Here is a 19243-nt window from a genome sequence, read left to right as displayed (position 1 = left end):
GATTTACCTCCTACCTGTCTGACCACATACAATTTGTTTAATTCGATCCCAACACTCCAAATCACTGCCTGTCTCCGCTAACATGCTCCGAGGCTCTGTCCTGGGGCCGTTCCTCTTCATCATCTGCATTCTCCCTCTCGGTTCGATCTTCTGTAAATACGACATAGTCTTGCACTGCTGCGCCGATGACAACCATCTCTACATTTCCTCAAAATCAACCTCCTCCCTTCGACTCTCTTATCTCACCCTCTGCTTACAAGACATTAACTCATGGCTTTATTCAAACTTCCTACTCCTCAAAATCAGAAGTCATTCTTGTAGGTACACCCACCATGTTCACTAATGACAATAACTTCTCTATTACCATCAACAACGTACCCATCTCTCCTTCTACTCAGGTAAGGAGTCTTCCTCGACAGCACGCTCTACTTCTGCTCCCATATTGACATCACCAGATCATACCACTTCCACTTTTGTAATATTTCTCATCTCTGCCCTTCTCTCACCCAACACTCTGCTGCTATTCTTATTTGCAGTCTAGTCACTTCCCGGATTGACTATTGTATTTCACTTCTTCAGTCTCCCAAATAAATCCCTTGCAGAAACTGCAGCTCCTCCAAAACTCAGCAGCACACATCATCACGCGAACCTCTACCACACACCAATCACCCCTATCCTGGCTTCCAGTAAAACAAAGAATTCATAACACGTTCTCCCTCATTACTTTCAAAGCACTTCACAGCCTGGCCCTATTCTATATATGTAACTGCCTCTGTATTAACACTTTCCCCCGTCCACTTCGCTCTTCTTCTACCATCCAGCTTCCTGTCCCTCGTGCCCGTCTCACCACCTTCGGTTCCAGAGCGTTTAGTCACTCTGCCCCCTGGCTCTGGAACTCCCTACCTACACCCTGACCTTCACAATATAACTGATCTCCCTCTTTTCAAATCCAGACTCAAAACACATCTGTTCAATCTTTCCTACTCACTTTGATCCTCAGCTATTTTGCCTTCACTTCTTAATTTTCTGTTACTTTTATCCTGCTATAATCTATGTTTGTTAATTTTAACCTGTCTCTTATACCGTGTCCTTGAGTGTTTTGAAAGGTGCTTGGAATAGAAAATGTATTATCAAATTATTTAATAGACTTTTGTCAGATTAATTTACAACAGTCCAATTAATTTCATTATTGCTAACAATTTATTTTCCACTACTATCTCAGGTCTGGGAGGCCTTGGTGACCCTTCTCTACTTCCCAGTCTGCGTCCTCCTTGCATGGATCGCCGACCGCCGCCTCCTATTCTACAAGTACATGGGCAAACGCTACCGTGCCGACAAACGCCACGGTATTGTCGTGGAGATGGAAGGAGACCTGACGCCCAACAAGGGCGGTATGGAGATGATTGCAGATGGCAAACTCCCGCCACGAGGGGGCGTGGTAGTCCCAGCCGAGAACTGCAGCGGAGATGGCGCGGCGGTCAATAATGTGGGTGCTGTGACAGTTCGGTCCACTTCCACGGGTGCTCTGGGGAACCTGCCCAACTCCAATAGTGCTATGGTCAACTTTGAGACCAGTCGGGAACTTGATGAGAGCCGCAAGGAGGTAGGATACCGATATTCCATAATTTTTGAAGAGGCTTCAACACAAACTGATTCAACAGCTTAACTGAACACCTGTTTTTAAAATGTGAGTGAATCTACACATGTCAAGTGGAGGGGAATAATACGGTTGTCCCAATCACATATTTTGCACCAGAGTTCCGAGAATTTTTAAGGATATCCAGATATCAAGTACCAATTATATAAGTCATCATTTTATGAAAGAGGAAAAAAAAGACATAATGACATTCAGACATTATCACTCTCGCATGATGCTAACATTCACTTCCAGTGACAGCTAGTGCAACATTTTCCTCCCAGCGATTATTCCGCTTTCTCCGTGCATGTTTTAATGTTGCGTTGTACAAAACAAATTACATAAACAATCTTTTTTTCGATGATCGGGCCTGATTTCCGATCACATGATCCATGATCCATTCACTGCTCTTCTATATTTAATCTATTGAGTGCAGATTCATATAAAAATCAAACAGTACCATGTTTATCATTTTAAGATTTCCTTCAGCCATAAGGTTTCCTGGTCTACGTTTGAAATGTCAGTCTTGAATTTGCCAAGTCAAAAGTGAAACGGAAAACAAATTTCTGCTTCATTTAATTGCCTAAATTCTTAATATCTATGTTGTGGGCTTCCTATTAAGGTCATTCGCATCCTGAAGGAGTTAAAGCAGAAGTATCCAGATAAAGAGTTGGACCAACTAATGGAGCTGGCCAACTACTACGCCCTGTTGCACCAGCAGAAGAGCCGAGCCTTCTACCGCATACAGGTGACACTCAAGTAACTTGTCAATAATGTCTGTGAACCAATGGTCTTTACGTGTATTACATTATGTAATTCTCCCTTTGGTACAGGGTTCGACAAACTGCGAGTTTGGAGCCACGTGCGGCTCTTTGAGCTCTCTGATGCAACTCAGTTTATAATAAATACATCTGTTAATAGAACACCCACACGGGTCATGAACTCACCAACTATGTAAAGTCACAGTTGCCTCTCGGAAGCTGTACCCAAAAGTATTTGCGTCTGTGAATGTTGCAAAGACATGTAGGGACACCTTCTGAGTAACAACCGTGACTTTAAGTAATTCACTCATGTACATCATGAATTCACCAACCATGCAACGTCATGGTTGTCACCCAGAAGGGCTACACAAACAATCTTACATCGTTTGTGAATTCATGATTTGCATGGGTGTGATGTGCATATGACGTGATGTCATGACGATGATGTGTAAAATATAAGCACTTATTCTGCTTGCTTAACTCTTTTAAGTCAAATGCATAATGTGTACTTATACAGTGTGTGTGTGTGTATATATATATATATATATATATATATATATATATATATATATATATATGTACAGTGGGGCAAATAAGTATTTAGTCAACCACCAATTGTGCAAGTTCTGCTACTAAGATTACAGAGGCTTGTAATTTGTCAACATGGGTAAACCTCAACCATGAGAGACAGAATGTGCGAAAAAAAACAGAAAATCACATTGTTTTTTTAAGAATTTATTTCCAAATTACAGTGGAAAATAAGTATTTGGTCACCTACAAACAAGCAAGATTTCTGGCTGTCAAAGAGGTCTAACTTCTTCTAACGAGGCTCCACTCGTTTCCTGTATTAATGGCACCTGTTTTAACTCATATAAAAGATACCTTGTTCACAACCTCAGTCAGTCACACTCCAAACTCCACCATGGCAAAGACCAAAGAGCTGTCGAAGGACACCAGAGACAAAATTGTAGACCTGCACCAGGCTGGGAAGACTGAATCTGCAATAGGTAAAACGCTGGGTGTAAAGAAATCAACTGTGGGAGCAATTATTAGAAAATGGAAGACATACAGGACCAGTGATAATCTCCCTCGATCTGGGGCTCCACGCAAGATCTTACCCCGTGGGGTCAAAATGATAACAAGAATGGTGAGCAAAAATCCCAGAAACACACGGGGGGACCAAGTGAATGACCTACAGAGAGCTGGGACCACAGTAACAAAGGCTACTATCAGTAACACAATGCGCCACCAGGGACTCAAATCCTGCTCTGCCAGACGTGTCCCCCTGCTAAAGCCAGTACACGTCCAGGCCCGTCTGCGGTTCGCTAGAGAGCATCTGGATGATTCAGAAGAGGACTGGGAGAATGTGTTATGGTCAGATGAAACCAAAATAGAACTTTTTGGTAGAAACACAGGTTCTCGTGTTTGGAGGAGAAAGAATACTGAATTGCATCCGAAGAACACCATATCCTCTGTGAAGCATGGGGGTGGAAACATCATGCTTTGGGGCTGTTTTTCTGCAAAGGGACCAGGACGATTGATCTGTGTAAAGGAAAGAAAGAATGGGGCCATGTATCGAGAGATTTTGAGTAAAAATCTCCTTCCATCAGCAAGGGCATTGAAGATGAGACGTGGCTGGGTCTTTCAGCATGACAATGATCCCAAACACACAGCCAGGGCAACAAAGGAGTGGCTTCGTAGGAAGCATTTCAAGGTCCTGGAGTGGCCTAGCCAGTCTCCAGATCTCAACCCCATAGAAAATCTGTGGAGGGAGTTGAAAGTTTGCGTTGCCCAACGACAGCCCCAAAACATCACTGCTCTAGAGGAGATCTGCATGGAGGAATGGGCCAAAATACCAGCAACAGTGTGTGAAAAGCTTGTGAAGAGTTACAGAAAACGTTTGGCCTCCGTTATTGCCAACAAAGGGTACATAACAAAGTATTGAGATGAACTTCTGGTATTGACCAAATACATATTTTCCACCATGATTTGCAAATAAATTCTTTAAAAATCAAACAATGTGATTTTCTGTTTTTTTTTTCCACATTCTGTCTCTCATGGTTGACGTTTAACCATGTTGACAATTACAGCCCTCTAATATGTATATATACGTACTGTATATACACATTTGTACTGATGCAAGTCATTTCATGTGTCAAAAATTGTGTGTGGTTCCCAGTATTGTCTTTTTCTGTGGAAACTGGGTCATAATGGCTCTTTGAGTGTCAACACTCCTCCTGCCAACCCCTGCTCTAGTACAAAAATAAAGCATATTAGTCACATATACGTACATGAATTGCAGTGTTGATATATGGTGCATATCTCAATTCTATCCAAGGCCACTCGCATGATGATCGGAGCTGGTAACGTCCTAAAGAAGCACGCCGCCGACCACGCCCGCCGTGCCCTGGTCTCCGACGAGGAGGCGCCGGAAGAGGACGACCTTGCCGAGTGCAGCCACATCTCCTTTGAAAGCGCTCACAGCCAGTGCATGGAGAACTGCGGTATACTCACACTGGCTGTCGTATGCCGAGGTAGGAAAGAGAATACTCAGGATTCATTGCATTTTTGTCATAGAATTTGGCTATACATTTTACATATACAGTACAGTACAAGCCAAAAGTTTGGACACACCATCTCATTTGTGCATTTTCTTTATTTTCATGACTATTTACGGTACATTATAAATTCTCACTGAAGGTAATAAAACTATGAATTAACACGTGTGGAATGATGTACTAAGCAAAAAAGGTGAAATAACTAAAAGCATGTATAATATTCTAGTATCTTCAAAGTAGCCACCCTTTGCTCTGATTACTTTTTTTGCCATTCTCTTGATGAGCTTCAAGAGGGAGTCACCGAAAATGTGTTAATACTTCACTGGTATGCTTTTTCAGGGTTAATTAGTGAAATTTCTTGCTTTATCAATGGAGTTGGGACCTTCATTTGTGCTGCATTGATTGAGATGTGTCAAAACTTTTGTCCTGTACTGTAGAGAATCAATATACCGTTCCCACTGAGAGAGTCGCGAATGGTACACTTTAAAAACATATTCAACCCTGTCAGGGTCACTACAGAGGACAGCTGTTCAAAATGTAATCTTTAACCTATCATGGGGCAAGTGATTATTTTTGGTAATTTTTAAAATTTTATTTATTTTTTATTTTACTTTTTTTTTTTTTTTTTTTTTTTTTTTTTTTTTTTTTTTTACACTTAAGACTCTTAACCTTTGACAGGGCATTAAAAAAACACAAAAAAAATTATAAATAAGCAATTGTTTTTGGTTTTTTTTTAATTACTGTATTAATCTTTCTTGTATTTTTGTATTGTTTAATATTAGTAAATTTTTTAATATGTTAATAAAAGCTAAATTAATGAAATTAAAAATAATAAAAATAAAATACATTGTGGTAATGGCCCCAAGTAATACTCTCGGGTAGATTTTCATACTCCTTGCATGCCATTAACAGCGACAGATGTCCAATTCATTTAAACTGGGAGAATGGCTGTGAATGTTCATATTTCAGCACCTTTGACATTTCTAGACATCCAATTCATTTTGACTAGGAAGGAGTGACTAGCGCCGTCATTGGAAGGCAATGAGTTTGATGACTGCGCTGGAAGGGTAAAAAAAAAAAAGTCATAATTTGTGCATGAAAGGGTTAACTCATTGATGAAGCTAAGCTCTACAAATGAATAATTTATACATTGACCACACATTAATTTTGGCCTAGTGATGCAACCCCGAAAATGTAATTATACACGTAGCCAGCAGGTGGTACTGTGTACAAATGACGCTTCAAGAAATCAACCCTTTCTCGAACCAATTGGCTCAAGTGGTTCAATGCCTCATTGAAGCTTCATCTCACCATGACTACTTTGGCCTATTAACAATTAGAACACCAAAACTAAGTAAACAGATCAACAACCCTCCTACTATTGTGACTACTTAAATGTTTAATAAATTTACTCATTAGCTGAAACATGATCATTTCATTCCAACCAGCCTAGTTCAAATGGATTTGATCTCCACCATTTTCAATGGCAGCGAATGATTTGGGTTTCATTTAGTCATAACTGCAACTTATTTCCACGTGAATGTAAATTTCATGATACTGATGTAATGAAATTTCAATCCAACATTTTCAGGGGGATTGGGAGAGAACACTTTCTACATTGACTACAGAACCGAGGACGGCTCGGCCAACGCCGGCTCAGATTATGAGTACAGCGAAGGAACTCTGGTGTTCAAACCCGGAGAAACCCGCAAGGAGATTAAGGTAGGAAAAGACAAACATTGCTTTCTACATAGCCAGCTGCTAGTTGTGTTGAGTTCATTTTGTAAAAGAAAAATTGGACTAGCCAGCTGCAATGATGTCTTCCATTTTCCAGGTTGGCATTATCGATGACGACATTTTTGAGGAGGATGAGCACTTCTTCGTGCGACTGCTCAACCTGCGGGTTGGAGACGCCGAGGGCATGTTTGAAAGTGACGAAGTGGGCGCCGCGCCCAAGGGCCGGCTTGTGGAGCCGCTGGTGGCCACGGTGACCATTCTGGACGACGACCACGCTGGTATATTTACCTTTGGCGAGCGCATGGTGCGTGTCAGCGAGAGCGTGGGCACCATGGAGGTGACGGTAGTACGAAACTCAGGCGCTCGGGGCACCGTCATCCTACCTTACCACACCGAGTCGGGCACGGCTAAGGCAGGGGACGACTACGAGAATGCTCAGGGAGAGCTGGAGTTCACCAACGACCAGACAACGTGAGTTCCTTTCATTGATGACAAATTAGACTCAACAAATTTTCAGCAACTTTCATTTTTTTAGTATTTTTTCTAGTGCTGTCAGATTTATCACGTTAACAGGCGGTAATTAATTTTTTTATTAATCACGTGAAAATATTTGACGCAATTAACGCATGCACGGAATGACCCGTTCATGCGTTGCCTCAAACAGTTTACAATGAAGCCGTGTTAGCACGGTGAGAGCGAAAAGGCAGAGAAATGCGAGTGGACACAGGCTTTAATTGGACCGCGCCTTTTATTGGCCTAAGCTTTTGGCAACTCTTTCACTTTGTTATTGTGGCGAACTATGTGGGGAAGAATGACAGGAGGTTACCTTTTTCTTAACATGCTTAGTTGGAAGCGACGCAGATCATACCGTATTCCATTTGCAGCCACCACTGACAGTCATGGTTGCACTACTTCCCATCATGCTTTTGGCCAGAACAGAGTTGCTACAGTATCATTTAGTGAAAGCTCAACAAAAATAATATTCCTATCTCTCACAGGAGACAATCTTTTTCTTAACACCCTTAATTGAACACAACGCAGAACATCCTGTATACCATTTGCAGCCACCACTGACGGTCATAGTTGCTCAACTTCCAATCATGCATTTAGGTGGAACAGTTAAGTCGCTACAGTATCATTTAGTGAAAGCACAACAAAAATAATATTCCTATCTCTCAAAAAAATAATGTTCACAAAAAGCGCTCAATGCAAAGAGAACTGGCATTCCCAATCAAAATAGTTATGCAAAATACACATAAAACTTACTCAGACTTTGCCTTGGCTAGATCTCTAATTAATTTAAAACTTGCCATTGACACCTTGTGGTGTATTTCAATCACTACCTGACATAGTTAAAGACACTAGTTTATTTTTTGATTGAAAATTTTACAAATTTTATTGAAACGAAAACATTAAGAAGGGTTTTAATATAACATTACTATAACTTGTACTCAAATTTATCTTTTAAGAACTACAAGTATTTCCCTCCGTGGATCCCTTTAACAGAAAGAATGTTAATGTTAATGCCATCTTGTGGATTTTTTGTTATAATAAACAAATACAGTACTTATGTACAATATGTTGAATGTTTATATCCGTCTTGTGTCCTATCTTTCCATTCCAACAAAAATTTACAAAAAAATATGGCATATTTTAGAGATGTTTTGAATTGCGATTAATTACGATTAATTAACTTTTAAGCTGTGATTAACTCGATTAAAAATTTAATTGTTTGATAGCCCTCATTTTTTCTATAGCACCTTGCAATAAATTTAAGGTCATATTCTAATCCATGTGTGTGGGTGTGCAGTCAGACGATCCAGGTGAGGATTATCGATGATGAAGAATATGAGAAACATGAGAATTTCTATATCGTCTTGGAGGAGCCACGCTGGCTAAAAAGAGGCATTTCAGGTAACTGTAAACTCTCTTACTGCGACCACATGCTAAGCAGACGTCATACTTGCTTACACCAGGGATGTCCAAACTTTTTTCTCCAAGGCCGCTTTCAGAAAAATGGAAGGATCAAATTGAAACTCTTCAACTTTCATTTGTTAAACACAATGATATGTATCGTCATATCGTAAAGCACTATTAGGTATCTATGTATATATTTTCGCTGCAACGATTAATCAATTAAATTGAGTAATTAGATTACAAAAAAGCTTCAAATACAATTTTGCTGCATCAATGATTTGTTTAATTAGAGTGGCTTTGTAATGGCTTGTTTTGAAAGTGCTGTACAGTGCTACCTCGACATACAGTGTATCACAAAAGTGAGTACACCCCTCTCATTTCTGCAGATATTTAAGTATATCTTTTCTAGGGACAACACTGACAAAATGACATTTTGACACAATGAAAAGTAGTCTGTGTGCAGCTTATATAATAGAGTTAATGCATTTTCCCCTCAAAATAACTCAAAATATAGTCATTAAAAGTGAGTACACCGCATGGGAACTACATACATCCCTAAATGTCCAAATTGAGTACTGCTTGTCATTTTCCCTCCAAAATATCATGTGACTCGTTACAGGACTGCTTTCAGAATTGCTACAGAGATTGAAGAGGTGGGGGGGGGGGTAATTCCCACCACCATGCTTGAATGTAGGCATGACACACTTATCTTTGTACTCCTCACCTGGTCGCTGCCACACAAGCTTGAGACCATCGGAACCAAACAAATCTCATCAGACCATAGGACATGGTTCCAGTAATCCATGTGCTTTGTTGACATGTCTTCAGCAAACTGTTTGCAGGCTTTCTTGTATACCGTCTTCAGAAGAGGCTTCCTCCTGGGGTGACAGCCATGCACACCAATTTGATGTAGAGTACGGCGTATGGTCTGAGCACTCACAAGCTGACCCTCATCTCTTCAATCTCAGCAATGCTGACAGCACTTCTGTAACGAGTCACATGACATTTTGGAGGCAAAATGACAAGCAGTACTCAATTAGGACATTAAGGGATGTACATAGTTCCCATGCGGTGTACTGACTTTTGTTGCCAGGGGTTTGGATATTAATGGCTAAATTTTGAGTTATTTTGAGGGGAAAATAAATTAACTCTATTATATAAGCTGCACCAGACTACTATTCATTGTGTCAAAGTGTCATTTTGTCAGTGTTGTTCCATGAAAAGATATACTTAAATATCTGCAGAAATGCGAGGGGTGTACTCACTTTTGTGATACACTGTACGATCACTTCGACACACGATCTTTTTGACATCCGACGTAAAATTTGACTCGCCATTTATTTCTACATCCGAAGACATGCTCGAAATATGACGATTTATGACAGCCGGCAGTGTCTTTGTTTTCTCACAAGACGGACACACAGTGGATTTTCTTGTGAGAGAAATCAACATGGGTTTCAACAATGTTAGTGCAGGTGGTGAAAAAAAAGGAAAAAGGTGAGGCTTACCAATGAAACGAAGTTTGAAATAATAGGGAAATGTGATCGTGGTGTCCGCATCCGTGAACTGGCTCGCCAATACGGCCGTAGAATGGCTGCAAGCTCAGCGGTCCTCCTCTGTTCGCCAGTATTTGTAAATTAAGGTGACAGTTATCATTATTGTAACATTGCCACAGAAATCGCCTGCTTCGTCAGGTTTATTAATTATTCATTTCAGAACTTGCCTTCACAACATGGCTTCTTTTGCCCAACAACAGAAGACGGAAAAGAGAAAGTAAAAACTCTAATACACTCTCACTCTGTCGTCAGCCACGTGGTGCTTTCAGGTACACCACGCAAAATGCATCTGCCGCATTAGAACCCGATTAATTACATTATTACAGGTATTATTATCATTATTATTACTATTATTTTTCCCATTTTATTCATAATTTATTTGTCTTGCTCTTTGTAATTGCTATTTGCAATAGTAACAGCAGTATTTATTGAGGATTTAGTTTAGGTTTTTGGGATATGGAACAAATGGATGGAATTATAATGTATTTTTATGGGAAAATCCTACTCGACATACGACCATTTCGACTTACACACAAGGTCCTGAAACGAATTAACTTCGTATGTAGAGGTACCATTGTATTTAGTTTTATTGATTTGGGAGGATACGCTGTTCTCTGGTGGCAACAGTTAACAATGACATAACTGTCATCTACCATGGCCTTATTGAGACTCCTCCAGTGAGGATTGAGAATAAGCAGAGCAAGCTTCTGGTACAAATAATGGTAAAAATTCGAGATAGACCGATTATCGGCCGAGCCCATTATCGGCGCCAATTTTTCTAAATTTCACATGTATTGGCATCAGCCTTTTTTTTCTTTTTTTTAAGTCCGACTGGCCGATATGAAAAAACATTTAAAACTAAGTTATTTCTGCTCAGATGCAGCCACGCTTCTCTCTCCTGCCTGCTGTCTCCTGCACTAGTATTGACCCCGTCCTTTAATTGGTTAAAAAGTAATGGTAAATGGAGTTACACTTGGATTGCGCCTTTCCATCTTTTTAAGGCCCTCAAAGCAGTTCACACTACCCTCATCAACCTACTGGTGACGCAGCATCAGGAGCAATGTGGGGTTTAGTATTTTCCTCCAGGATACTTGGACAATGTCATCAGGGTGGAGGATCGAAGCTACAACCTGTGGGTTGGGAAACGACTGCTCTACCACGCCACCCCTCTACTATTAGCTATTATTTTCTATTTGTGTGAGTCAATAAACACGCTTTAGTTATTTAGGTATAAATTCAGTGTTTGCGTTTTCTTTTTTTTACGCCAATTTTTACACTTTTACTGCAAATGAATATCGGCTCCAAAAATCTGTTATCGGCCCCTCTAACTACTAATAAGCGGCATAGGTCGATTTCTAGTAAAAAAAACAATGCTACTAGTGCTGCAACGATTAATCGATTAACTCGAGTATTCGATTAGGAAAAAAAGATTCAAATTAAATTTGGTGCCTCGAGTATTCGTTTAATTAAATTTAGGTTGTAATGGTTTAATTTGAAAGTGTTTGCATTGAGTTTTATTGATTTGGGTGGCTACACTGCCCTCTAGTCTGCCTCATTTCACATGGCTTAATCCAGCTGGTCCATGTTAAGACCAACATAAGCTAAGTTTTTGTTTGAGCTAATGTTTTCTAGTGCATTCGTAATTTAGTTTACAGGTATATTTAGCCATTTTCTGTGGGAATATGTTTCCAAACCTTTTGTTAAGAGCATTGTTAATTTTTTTTTTTTTTAAGTTAGCATTTAAGCTAGCAGACTTTTGCTGTGTAAATTAGCCAATTGTTCTTTTGTTGTACATAAATTCTTATTTTATTTTTTTTATAACGTTTGAGGCTTAGCTCGGGTATTTTAATTTTTTATGTTCCTTATCCGATTACTCGATTATTTGAATAACTAGTTCATCGATTAATCGACTACTAAAATAATCGATAGCTGCAGCCCTAAATGCTACAATCATACCAAACAGTGATTATCTAAAATATATAGATGTCTAACGAGTTGTATACTGTATTTGCTAAAATAAATAAGTGTGATTTTAAGTTGATGTGAAGAACTGTCACTCATGTTGAGGTCTGGTAAGCAAGGCATGTTATAAATTAAGCCTCAATGCTTAAAAGGTATTAAAATACCAGGGGAAATGCTAATATTCCATCATTTATCCATAAACGCATGCCTTTTGGATTCATATCATGCCACTTCATATAATTACACACATCGCAGCACCAACAAAATGACAGAAAATTTCATCGATTGTCAAGCTAAAACAACCGGTGCCCGAGATCCTGGAAATCTAGCATATTGTGTGCGTGACGTCACAACTAGGAAACACCCGGCTCAGTGCTTAGTACTGAATGGCGGCGATGATGGCAGACAATTTTGTTTCTAGTTGCAGCGACGAATCCGACGTAACGGACGTTCTTCTAATGGTGACGAGGAGAGTTATGAACCTTTCTTTGTTTTTTTGGGTAATCAATTTGAGCCCAAACGAAAGCCAATGTAGCCTAATGAAAGGATCATTGAGGGGAGCAATCACACTGATGAAACACCGGCAACAGATCGTGTGGGGAAATACCGAATGGTTTGTTTTGCATTTCTTTTTGTGAAGCTGATACACCGTGAGCGCAAAATAAAGTAATGTATAGAATAATTATCATTTATTGTGCTATCATAGGTTTTCGCTCTGCCAACAGACACAAATATGAATGGGATTTGAGGATTTGTTGTATATATTTTATGAGCGATAATTTATACATGTGTCCAGTCCTGTATCCAATGCGTGATAATTTTTTTATTATAAAAGAGTACTCACTCTGGCCATTTCGAGCTTGTCTGCTCACCTCCTTTGTTTTCCCTGGGGTGGTGGGGTGGTCTCATCAGTGCCAGTCATCGTCCTCTTTCTTGATATCACGGGACATTTTGGTGGCTGCGCGTGTATGGTGGGCACCGCATCTGCTTTCAGCAGCAATTTCTTAGCAAAACCATAGTTCGAATAGCATTCAGGTGTAAAATGCGCACCACACAAAACCGTGCCAGAGGCTGGCTCTGCAAAATTAGCCCTCTTTACACGGACGAACTTTACTCATTGTCTGCGTAGTCCAGTTCTTTTCCTCGCGTTCGGGAACTCATGGGTACTACATTGCGACAAATGGCTATTTGTACAACACATAGCACGACAGGTTTGAACCATTTTAGCGATTTTTTTGGATAAAACACGAACGCAACTCACTCGTCGATAAACAACGATGGCACCTGGCTCGACCTTTTGTTTCCTGGCTGTGACGTCACAGCCCCATTCGGCTGTTTCCGGGCTACATTCGGAAATGTTTGTAATTTTCTATCTATTTTCGATAATTAGTCATGAATGTGATTTATTTTTTTGTTAACTTTATCAATATTTGTTATCTTGCCACATAACGGTTCTATTGACATCTCACAGCCCCTTAGTATTGTAACTCTCTTTAATTGTGCTCTGTTATTTTCCTATACTATGTCTTGTTCAAGAATGCATAAAAAAGACAATCAGTGTTATAGAAGTGTTGAATATTATTGTAGGGGTAATACTATCATTCTTGCGTACCTGTCATGCTAATTAGCGATTCGCACGAGGCTAGAACTAGTCGCGAGTGGCTAATTGCTACTGTATAAGATGCATATCATGTAATAATTGCATTCGATACATTGCGAATGCTAAATAGGCGGCTAATTTCGAGCTAATAGAGAGGCACTTTTGAAGGGAATATCTTCATCTATGTTGAAACTGAGAAGTGCAACACAGTGTCTGCTGAACTCAAGCTTCATGTGCGAGCAATAATCAATGATATGTTCGTAATTTGTTTGCGGGCCGCAGTTGGCCTGCGAGCCATAGTTTGGACACCCCTGGTTTACACACTAAACACATACCCCATTTCTATGACACTTTAATCATTCATATTATGTTCACATTCAATCAACATGTTGCCTGATATGCAAGCAATAAATACGCCCAACATACACTGTACCCATTAAATAAATAATTGAGTGTGTTGCAAAGGAGGTTACGTGTACAACCACTTATTGTCAATTAATGTTCTCTGCTCCCACTTTGTCTTCATCACAGCTCTGCTACTTAGCCAAGGTAAGATGGCTTCTTGTTTTGCTTGTTATGTTGCTATACTCCTCAGCCCTCACTTTCATCCATACAGTGGTGCCTTGATTTAAATAGTTAAATAGGAAAAGAGGAAAATTTCAAACACTAAATCACAAATATGCAGTGATTCACTGTACCACTTTATCATTGTTAACATCACAAGTATGCACCATGTGGAGGAAAGCATGTCAACAGCAGCCCGCTGGTGATATCATGCTGCTCGGCCTTTATCACCGTAATGGTGGAGGACAACCCGCTGTTTTACACAAGCTTGATTGTAATTTAATTTGACGTATCCGCAATACATTCATTTGGCCTGTAATTCGCCCTTCAGAGGGGTCCGAAGGCCAATTGAGCGCCGAGGAGGAGGAGGCCCGGAGGATTGCTGAGATGGGCAAACCCATCCTGGGGGAGCACAGCCGTCTGGAAGTGGTCATCGAGGAGTCCTATGAGTTTAAGGTAGATCTAAGGATCACCCGAAATCAATTTCATATAGCACCTTTTCATTTAATGTTTGTTGCATTAAATAGTTGGTAGATTACATATTATTCAGTAAATATATATATACAGTATATTTATAAATAAAGACTATTAAATCGAGTAATTAGATAAGAAAAAAGCTTCAAATTCAATTTTGCTGCTTCGATTATTCGTTTAATTAGCGTGGCGTTTGTTTGTTCTCAAAGTGTTGCACTGTACTGTATTTCGTTTTCATGATTTGCATGGATACACTGCTCTCTGGTGGCAACAGTGAATATGACAACTACGTCGACCATGGTTGAATCCAGCTGCTTTCTGTTAAGACCAACATTAGGCTTTAAGTTTTTGTTTGAGCTAATATGTTTGTTTATGCATTCGTAATTGAGTTTAGAGGTACTTTTATCTGTTTGTGGAAATACAATAATCCCTCGCTACTTCGTGCTTCAAACTTCGCACCCCAGGTCCATTGCGGATTTTTTTTCAATTAAAAAAATGTTCAAAAATACAGATGAGCCGATCGCATAGTCTCACTCTCGCTCGCTCCCTCCCTCCCTCACCCTGCTCTTTGTTCGTCAGGGTGTGCACTGGAGTTGCTTTTTAAAGTTAAGGATGTTGAAAGATGTTTGGATTTGATGTTGCCACAGATGCTTGTAAGCTAAAGCTTCAAAGTGTCACATGCGTCAATCATCGTTTAACTTGTTAAACCGTTGCCGTGGCAAATCATTGTGTGTAAGTGAGCAGTGGAAGGAGTGAGTGGACTCACTCAATGAAGCATTTAATAAAGCCAAGCATTTTTCTACTTTATTCTTGTTTAAAAATAATTCGGTGGGACAGTAACATGTTTAAAACTGATCATCATAATTCTTACATTTGAAGCGCTTATAAAACCATTTATTAATATATACATTTTTTATTATACTTTGGGGTAAAAAGGGTAAAACAAAAAATCATGTGTTGTATGTATCTCTTCCAATGCTAAATCTGAATAAATTCATCGAACACACAATTTTAAAAAAATAAATTATGTGAGGGTGGGGGGGTTGCGCTACTTCACAGTTTTTCACTTATGGCGGCGGGTTCTGGTTCCCATTAACCGCGAAAAATGAGGGATCACTGTATATGTTTGAATGGTTTATTTGACTGATTTGTTAAGAGAACCGTAGAAGAAGAAAAACGTTAATAGCATTTAAGCTAGCTGACTTGCTATGCGAGTTGGTTTGGTCAGGTTAATTCCATCTACTAAATTTACGTATCAATTCGACTAATTAGAAATTTAAACTCCAATTGTTTTGTAGTGTTTTATTGTTGAAATGTGTGTCATTTTGCTTTGTACATGTGTTTGTTAAGCTTGATAAAAAACATTAAAATGTGGAAAAAGTGAAGGAAGTCAAGTCAAGAACATTATAGAACCAAAAATTATCTTTTTTGTTGACTGTCTAGCGGAATAATGACACATTTAGCGAGGACAAAACGGGTATATTAAAATGACATAAACTGGCCTCCTGAGGTTTTTTTGTGTGGTTTTTTTTTTTGGGGGGGGGGGTGTAAGCAAAAGACAGCAGACATAAAAAAGTAGCAAATGATTGTTCTCTAATAAATTGCTATAATTCAGAAAATATTCTTTTGTTGTACTTAGGTCGTCATTATTATTTTTTTATACCATTATAACACTTGTTTCTTTGTTTTATATTCTGCAAAATTTTTCTGCAACGTACTAAATGTTATCGAATTATTCGATTAATCGAATTAATTACCGGTAATCGGAAGATTAATACAGTACCTAAATAATCGATAACTGCAGCCGTACTTCATTGTAGAGCTGAAAAGAATACTCGAGCAACTCGAGTAACTCGAGTTTAAAAACTGATCCGGGTAATTTTATTCACCTCGAGTAATCGTTTAATTTTGACAGCTCTAAGCATCACGTTTTGCCCGGACTACTTTTAATGCGGGACAACACGCTGATGTCACGTGCGTAGCGGAAGAAGCAATTTTTTTTTTAAAACGACAGCCGCTACAAATGACGCCGACGTTGCTAAAAACTAGCCCGCATGATGCTACGGTGCTAGCAGTTAGCGTCTGATGCGTCTCATAGAGATCACATGTATGTTGAACTAGATGCGAAATGACAGAGTCATCGGCGTTGGTAAACAGCCGCCATCTTAAAGCAGTAGGACTTCTAAGCGCTAATAAATAAGATTAACGTTACTGTCACTCGCTCACGTACGGAGGGCTAGGTTTCTATTAATTATGACCACTGTCGATGCGTGGCTATCGTGTCTTATATACAAGCTTTATTTAATCTGTGAAAACATGCGGTTTAGAGTGATGAGGGTGTAAAATATAAACTTAATAATGCTAACTGTCAATTTTAGCTCAGTAGGCATTGCTGGATAAAACACCAAGTAGCACTGGTCTCGAATGTGCTCCAATACAGCAGGTATCATACATTTATTTTGAACACTGCAAAAAGTTCTATCAGGACTTACAGTTTAGACTAACTTAAAACTTAACTAGAACTTAAAAATAGCTTGACACAAATAGAAATTCAATTGAAACACGTGGGAAAAACATCTGACTTTTAAGTGAGTTGGCTGTTTTCAACAATGTACATCGAAAATAAAGACATTGATTGACTGAAAATGGTTCAATGTTAGATTAAATATCTTGTTTTCTCATGTGTATATATATATATATATATATATATATATATATATATAATTGCTCATCACATAAAAATATATGTTTTATCCGATTACTCGATTAATTGATAGAATTTTCAGTCGATTACTCGATTACTAAAATATTCGATAGCTGCAGCCCTACTTCATTGTTTAATCCATTTTTGGGATTTATTCTCACAGTTGCTTCATTTTTTGTGTTTATACCTTCATTATGCATTTGTCTCATTAAATAATTGGGTTAGGGTCATTGATTGATTGATTGATTGATTGATTGATTGATTGATTGATTGATTGATTATTAACTCACTGGCTGCCGTTGAGAGTGATAGACGAACCAGATCTGCTCTAAAAATGAACTGTTTACATTGATCAAGTTAGGCATACTACCACTTACAACACACAACTAAGGAAACTATTAAAAAAATATACTTTTGCTACTGCTTTAAAGTTATTTAACCAATTAACTCATTGACTGACACTTCCAGCTCCCAAGTCAAAATGGATTGGACGTCTATCACCTTCAGTGACACTGAAACATGATCAGTCAGTGACAGCGAATTAGTTAATAATAAAATTGTTAGTTACCATATACTGTATAGTTATTAGTTTTTGTATTTTTAAATTACAATATTAGGAATAATAACATACAATAGGCCAATAGACAATTTTGCTTACATTATGTAATGTTTTCTTATTTATAAGTGTTTATCGTCATCAATTCATTAGTGTTCCTTGAAGGGCAATATTATCTATTTCATTGTATTAGGTGTTTAGGAATTTTAACAAAGTAAAATAACTACATATATTTTAATGCAAAGGAACACAGATTGGCATTGCACATACTGTGGCAACGACTATAAAGATTAGATGGTGTTGTATCTTTAACTTGGCCTTGGTTTTTAGCTACAAAGTGCTGAGAGGAGAAGTACTGACTATGGCCAAGATGTTTAATTGATGCACAAGTTCCCCATGTTGTCAGTCAACGCGATCGATCTGTCACGCTTGTGTCAACAGAGAAAGAGTCTGGGAAATCGCTGACGTAAAACCTCGACCACAGGCATTGTTGTGGTTGTAAATGGCCTTCTGAGTGTGTTACTTATTGATGTGGCCGAAAAGCTGCGACCCCTACGCAATTTGTCTACGTATGAGTGGGCGGCGCTAATATTAGTCAGAGACATTAAATATGTACTCGCGATGTTCAAAACGTCTACTCAAATGGGAGTAAAACGCAAGGGCGTAGGTTTGGTCTCAACATTGGTAGGCACAATATAACAGCATAACCTGCATGTACACTTTTTGCTGGGACCGGGACATTAATAAGACCAAACAGGAACGGGGATCAGAGCTACATTTCTCACAAATATCAACCTGATTAATGGATAGGTTATATGATCAATGCAAAACAAATATATATTGATTGATTTATACTAAATTTCATTTGTATTGGTTCAGGTGATACACAGTTCGATTCAAAACTTTGTTTTAAAAAACTAAGAAGAAACATTTTGAAAACTTCCAGAATAAATGTCTGGCTTTTATTAGCAAATTGAAATTGAAATATTTGAACATAGATTATATTACCATACACAATAAATACACACTTGTTAATAATCTAACTAATGTAATATAATACAATCTAAACTAATCTAACTATCCAGGAATGCAAAAAATAGACATTTGTCTTATGACCACTCAACACTATCTCTCTAAATGAATATAACTGAAAAAAACTTCATAGTCAGGGTATAACAAAAAATAAATAAATTGAATTTTCCTTAAGGTAAAACACTA

At 38.7% G+C, this 19243-nt stretch overlaps 1 protein-coding gene across 4 annotated transcripts in view; it reads left to right on the top strand.

Moving 5' to 3' along the window:
• The window catches only part of slc8a2b (solute carrier family 8 member 2b), a 166147-nt gene that overhangs the window by 128426 nt on the left and 18478 nt on the right, over positions 1 to 19243 (top strand). For all 4 annotated transcript variants that reach the window (XM_057838246.1, XM_057838250.1, XM_057838247.1 and 1 more), the window contains 8 exons: positions 1223 to 1603; positions 2259 to 2384; positions 4736 to 4931; positions 6547 to 6677; positions 6790 to 7163; positions 8503 to 8606; positions 14259 to 14276; positions 14623 to 14747. In XM_057838246.1, the coding sequence (XP_057694229.1) occupies positions 1223 to 1603; positions 2259 to 2384; positions 4736 to 4931; positions 6547 to 6677; positions 6790 to 7163; positions 8503 to 8606; positions 14259 to 14276; positions 14623 to 14747 (1455 nt within the window). The remainder of the gene's footprint in view (positions 1 to 1222; positions 1604 to 2258; positions 2385 to 4735; positions 4932 to 6546; positions 6678 to 6789; positions 7164 to 8502; positions 8607 to 14258; positions 14277 to 14622; positions 14748 to 19243) is intronic.

This window comes from Corythoichthys intestinalis, chromosome 6 (genome assembly GCF_030265065.1).
Source record: "Corythoichthys intestinalis isolate RoL2023-P3 chromosome 6, ASM3026506v1, whole genome shotgun sequence".
Taxonomy (NCBI): Eukaryota; Metazoa; Chordata; class Actinopteri; order Syngnathiformes; family Syngnathidae; genus Corythoichthys; species Corythoichthys intestinalis.
Note: the sequence above shows the minus strand (reverse complement) of the source record. Positions and strands in the feature narration are given on the sequence as shown.